The sequence below is a fragment of the Fulmarus glacialis genome, unplaced genomic scaffold, assembly GCF_000690835.1.
Source record: "Fulmarus glacialis isolate BGI_N327 unplaced genomic scaffold, ASM69083v1 scaffold11655, whole genome shotgun sequence".
NCBI classification, from domain to species: Eukaryota; Metazoa; Chordata; class Aves; order Procellariiformes; family Procellariidae; genus Fulmarus; species Fulmarus glacialis.
The window spans coordinates 38,712-44,593 of record NW_009214945.1 but is presented as its reverse complement, the minus strand read 5'-3'; the positions used below and the strand labels follow the sequence as shown (position 1 = coordinate 44,593).

Here is a 5,882-nt window from a genome sequence, read left to right as displayed (position 1 = left end):
CAGGGAAACTCCTAGAGTTGTCAGGAATATCAGAGCCTCATTGGTTTTCACCACTTACAGCATGGATCTTTACCTCAAAGGTCATCCTGGAGACAGCATCCTGCTCTGGGCGGAAGACTCCTTGCCGTTTTCCCCTGCGGTCCATGTTAGACTGCTGTGCCATCACCCTATTGTCAGCCATGCCATAGGAAGAGTCCCAGTAATATTCTGGCACCTTGACTTCTGAGGGGTTCTGGTTATATGGCTCCATTGGGAAAGGCTTCATTTTTTTCTCCAGAGGTTGCTGTTGCATCACGGGAGGCTGTAATGACTGTTCAAATAATTTTAGAGGGTCCTGGGCCTGCAGGTAGTAGGACTGCTTTACGGGCATGATCTTCCCCAGGGAGCCTTGGACTTGAGGCGGGTTCCAGAGCTGCTTTGACGAGTCTGTCTGTGGATACTGAGGCAGAGATGCATGATTTCACCAGCGGGTAGGAACAACTAATGTTAACTGAATGCCTAACTCCATTCAAACTGTCAGTCTGGCTCACTTGTGAGAGACATTCCACAAACATTCTGATTTGCTATGTTATTCACCAAAACGCACAGTCTTGATAGGCCTCTAATACTCCCTAGTCAAGTTTTACGCCAACAGCCAAGTATAATCCTTGCTCTAGTCCAGTACCTTATAAACACCTTCACTAAGGTACTGAGCCAGCATTTTGTTGCCCAGAACACCAGGAGGGTCTCACCATCGAGTTCAGACATGCCAGAGGGAGATTTTTCTCCAGCACGACGTGAGCATAAATCTAAGAGCTGTGAGGGAACTGACACTGCAACCCAGTTAGCCAAAAGGAGAGTGCGGGTGAAGATTCAGACTCAGTCCTCATTACGCACGTAAGAAAACTAGAAAGGCCTAAGACAGAAATACCTGATCAGAAACATCACCTTCACACCTTGTCTATGAACAGAAACACAGAGAAAACAGATGACCACCTTCCCATTCCAGTAGATACCTTCCTCTCAGCTACAGAATCGTACGTTCACACCCACTAAACTTCAGCTCTTTTTCAAATTTGCCCAGAAGTTCACAGATCAAAATTCCACATTAAGGTCTTTAACGACAGTTTTTAAAAGGTAATCCAGGAACGTAAGTCTTGAATGTTGCCATTTATTTTTAAACGAAGCTTAGCACATCCCATTAGTCAAGTTTACCTGCTGGAATCCGGAGTGGTGCGGTGGGCTCTTCCCCAGGCCCTGCACAGCTTTCGTAGGGGACTGTTGCTGCTGTTGCTGGGCCAGAGCTTGGACCTGTAACTGGCTTGCGGACTGTGCTGTTGCCTGAGCTGGTAAAGATGAGAGGGGTTGCTGGGAAGGAGGTGGCGTTTGCTGAGGTCCCTGGGTCATTGGCCCTGGTCCAGAGGGCCGTTGCTGGCTGTAAGGAATGTGGGACTGTTTCCCACCTTGCACCTGGTTTCCTGCAGGCGAGTGAGCTGTGGGCTGGAGGAAGGTTCCTGGGACAGAAACACCACCGGGAAAGGTGTACCCCGTGCTCATGGAGAAAGCCACAGGAGGGGGGACAACGTAGGTTGGAGGTGGAAACCCTGGAAGAGATAAAAACGCACCTTTAATCACAATTTAGCAGAGCAGGTAGCTCTCTCCAGAAAACACTTAGTGTGTTTTTTTTTCTTTCCTTCCTATTTTGCTCATTTAGACCACGAGGACAGGAAACACTAAGTACAGTTTGCATACGTGCATTGTAATGTCCTTTCTCACTTTTGCACGTACACGGCTGTGATCACAGGGGGATTCAGAGTTTGTTCTTGAGTTTTCTTGCAATATTCCAGGCACTGGTAACAGTCAGCCAGGACAGCATCTGGGAGAGTCATAGGTTCCCCCTCCACACATCTCAGTCTCCCTGCTTTTTTTTCCTCACCACCTTTTTCCTTCGCTATTCTGGGGGTTTTGACGCTTTAACCCCTAAGGTCCCTCCCCTCAAACACACACATTTTCAGGGACTAAACTTCTGGAGCAATGGACAGAAGCAATCAATAAGTCTACTGCCTCCTCCCAAAGGATCAGCAGTCTCTGGATTAATTTAGATAAAGAGACAGATGGTAAGCAAACAAATCCTCATATCCGCAAGATCAATTCCTTTCCTGTAGTTCACACTGAAAAGCCAGGTTTGGAAGGCAAGCTTTAATTCTTTGTCTCTCAGGCCAGATGTTATGCTGACTTTGGGACAGGGAAGATGTCTCTCTGTCTTATATTGAGCAACTACACATAATAGCTGCAGGGAAGATACAGCTTCCAGCTATTTTGTGAGCAAACATGGACAGCAAGGTATGACAGGAACACTCCACAACAAAATGGGAACACGCAATGCGGCAACAACAGCAAAGACGACCACACAAATTACAGGCTGAAACATGAGCGCCACTACAAAAGAAACTGTGCTTTAAAGAAGAAAGCAGTGTGATTGATCTTTTGTAATGGAGTCCTATGCACAGAGAATGCTTCCTCCTGACCTAGCAGAAGACTTTGTCATGTTTTGACTAACTACAGAAACAGCCTATTGTGAAGTTCCTTGATCTCGCACCACTAACCAAGAAGGAAGGTGGCAGATTTCATGACAGACCTTAATTCCAAAGCATAAGGAATCTTATTTATCTCGTTTCAGTTCTGCACTGCCCCTTCTTTACCACTTTGTAAGATTCTCAACGTGAGAATGCATGTTCATTAAAACAGCTCCTACCTTCAGAGGCTGTAACAACCACTACTACAGGATTTTCTTTGCAGTCAACAGTAAATTACACTTCAAAAGAACGATGCAAATTACCTGGCCGGCTAGGAAGGGGAGGGAAGGCTCCTGGGTGATGAATGGGGATGAACTGGGAACTGCTGGCCTGACTTGGAGTCTGAGTTACAGGTGTTTTCCTGGCTTCAGACACCGGAGTCTTCCTCATCTCCGTCTGGGATTTCACCTAATGCAAAAGAAAGTAAGAAGAAATTAGATAACTTTTCCTGTAATTACCCACATCATGTCTCAAGCCAAAGAATGAACTCCCAGGTTGTCTGAGAGATTATTTTCTTTTTCCTAAGTAATTGGCAGAGGTTTGGAACACAGGAACCCAGTTCCCTCCTCACTGACCTCAGGCAGGTTACCCTGCCAGTCCTCAGGCACTCCTTTCCTCACAAAAGCACTCTAAGGATACCCAGAAGACTGCAACTGGCTCCTTCTCTAGCGAGAGAGTGGGAAGCGGACATCATAATATCCTCAGACCATACAAAGAACTTACCACGCTGCTCACCTGCAGTGCCTTAAAAACAAGGAAAAAAGTGCAGATGCTATTATGCTTCTCCTAGGGCACTGCTTCAACCTAACGCATGCTACTTACCTGCAGCACCTTAAAAAACAAACGCTACCACGTTCTTCCTAGGGAACTCTTTCAGCCTAATCCATATGGTGATGTATATGCACAAACTCCAGCATACTATGGAATTCCTTTGCCCGAGAGCATACAAGACAAATAGCAGAAGTGCTTAACCTCTTTCAGTTTACTGTGTAACTGCTGTATGTTCTGTTAAAAGAGCTGCACCAGTTAAAGGCAGAGAGAAGAATGTAATGTAATGTTTACCTGATTCTGAGTCTGCTGCAGTCTGGGTCTTCCTGGAGAGGAAGACAGAGGGGAAGACTACTTTCCCTTTCTGTTCAGCTCGGCAGAACTGCCTGGAATGCAAGATGGAGCAGGCAGGAAAAAGACAGCAAGCAAGGAACCCGGGCAATACAGAAAGGGCCCAGGAGCAGACCTGACGCCAAGCCTCAAAGGTGATTGAAGGAAAGGGTTTTATCAGGGACCAAATTAAAAAAATCCAAACCAAACAAACGAAAACTGTATGGGGTTTATTTCAACGTTTAGTGCTGCTGAGTTGAAAGGAGTTAGAGGGCAGGTCTTTTCTGCCAAAATACAGTAGTAAAGGGGTAGATGCATTCAAATGTTTTCTCACGTTCTTTTCCAAGTAATTCTGAATTTCCCCATTTAGAAATTATGGGAGTGTAGTTTATTTTTTGTGTTTAATTAAAAAAGCAGATTGTAAGACTGGGAGGTTTGGGTGTATTTTTGATCTCCCGCTAGAAGAAGTCAGGAGGCAACTCCACCTCAAGGTTCTGGCTGATGTTAAGCGCCATGAATGATGCAGCCCTTGCTCATGCCGCATTTATTCACTGCCCACCTTCGCCCTTCATCACATTCTGTATACTCAACTTACATCGTGCTGTCCCTTTTTTCTCCACAATGAGCCAAACATTTTTATAACCCATACTGAGAGCTATGCATTCTTGGAGAATTCAAAGACATTCTTCCTGCTGTGGGATTTCGAAACATGAGCTCGAGTCCATCATAAACTCAAAGCTGCTATAACACATTTCCAAAGGCAGCTTCCAAAAGACCCCCGTGATTCATAGTTAACTTTATAGACCCCCCATGATTTATAGTTAACTTTTAAAAGCTAAATAACTAAAATTGATGAATCAAGACAGCCAAATTTCAGTTGCTTCCCTGCTGCTACTTGACCTCACCTCTGAGGTGTCAATACTACAAAATATTTATTCCCCCAGTGGTCCTGAGGGTTCCTACATGGTGCATGAGAGAAGCACCATTTCATCACAGTGGCCTCTTAAGAGTACGTTACACCTTGAGCAAATCTGCATGCAACCTTCTCGGCACCTAGCGTTATTTTCCCTAAAGAGCAGAGATTCAACTTACGCCACACTTTCATGATCTGTCTGAGCGTAGAAGTTTTCCACTTATCTGCGAAACAGGACTAATTGCTTTTGTATAACATTCTTAACATTTTTGCTAAGTAGGAGCTGCAACATTTGCAGCATTTAGGCTTTGGAAGGCAATGAGCTATGGAGATGATAATAAAAGCCTGAAATATCAAGGAAGGCCAAAGCAGAGAGCTAACAGACCACGAGTTGGTGCAAAACTGGTTTCTCCTCAGTCGGGGGGAAGCAAACCTTCCCCATCTTCTGGAGTAGGTCTGGATAAATAAGACCACCAAACTATATAAAACAGAAGGCATTTCATTGTAATAGTTGCCATAACAAATACAGCTGACTAACTAAAAAGTCAAAATTAATTTCTGTTCAACAAGAGATGAAGAGTGACCAGCCACATCAGAACAGATTCCTTCACAGCTGGGTTTGAAGTAAGTTGTTCCTGGGTTTGTTATCTCTTAAGACTAAGGCAAGCAAATCTCTGATAAATCAGCTGGGTTAGAATTAAAATATCTTCCCTATCCAAAAAACTACACATACTTCTCAGAAGATCTGGTGGGTTTTATCGGCCTCAAGTCCTTATTTTGCAAGACAGGGGCACGAACATTGAAACTGGGAGTTGTGCTCAGGTCTGCAACCACATTCCAGACTCGTTCAACAAATAAGTAAGAAACCTGCTATTCTAACTCACCTACCTAAGTTGTTTTTCAGATACCAGACTCTTGTTCAGTGACTCATGAACGATTGCCACATGGTTTCTGTAGGCTACTTCCCTTTACCCCCCTTGGTAGGACCCCCTGCAAAACCAACTGCATAACACTGGCCAGTTCAGACCTTCCATTTCATAACGATGATGTTTAACAGCAAATAATCACGAGGAGAGCAAGAAGAATGATCCAAGGGTCCTAACACCACAAGCCGGAAAGACTGAAAGAGCTGGTTTGTCTAGCCTAGGGAAAACAAGACCTCAATTACACAGGCCTTCAGAGCAGTTGCAAAGAGGAAGACTTAAGTTACTCTGCAGACCTGTCCTGGGCAGTAGTAATAGGCTTACACAGAGGCAAGGGAGATGAAGTGCATTAGGAAATAATTTCCACTTGCAAGAACAGTGAAGAACTGACAC

General features: G+C 44.7%; 1 protein-coding gene across 4 annotated transcripts in view; it reads right to left on the bottom strand.

Moving 5' to 3' along the window:
- Nucleotides 1-5,882, bottom strand: part of SMG7 (SMG7 nonsense mediated mRNA decay factor) — a 30,969-nt gene that overhangs the window by 7,255 nt on the left and 17,832 nt on the right. For all 4 annotated transcript variants that reach the window (XM_009578767.1, XM_009578764.1, XM_009578765.1 and 1 more), the window contains exons 14-16: nt 2,819-2,963; nt 1,195-1,583; nt 74-439 (exon numbers count right to left, since the gene is read on the bottom strand). In XM_009578767.1, coding sequence (XP_009577062.1) covers nt 74-439; nt 1,195-1,583; nt 2,819-2,963 — 900 coding nt within the window. The remainder of the gene's footprint in view (nt 1-73; nt 440-1,194; nt 1,584-2,818; nt 2,964-5,882) is intronic.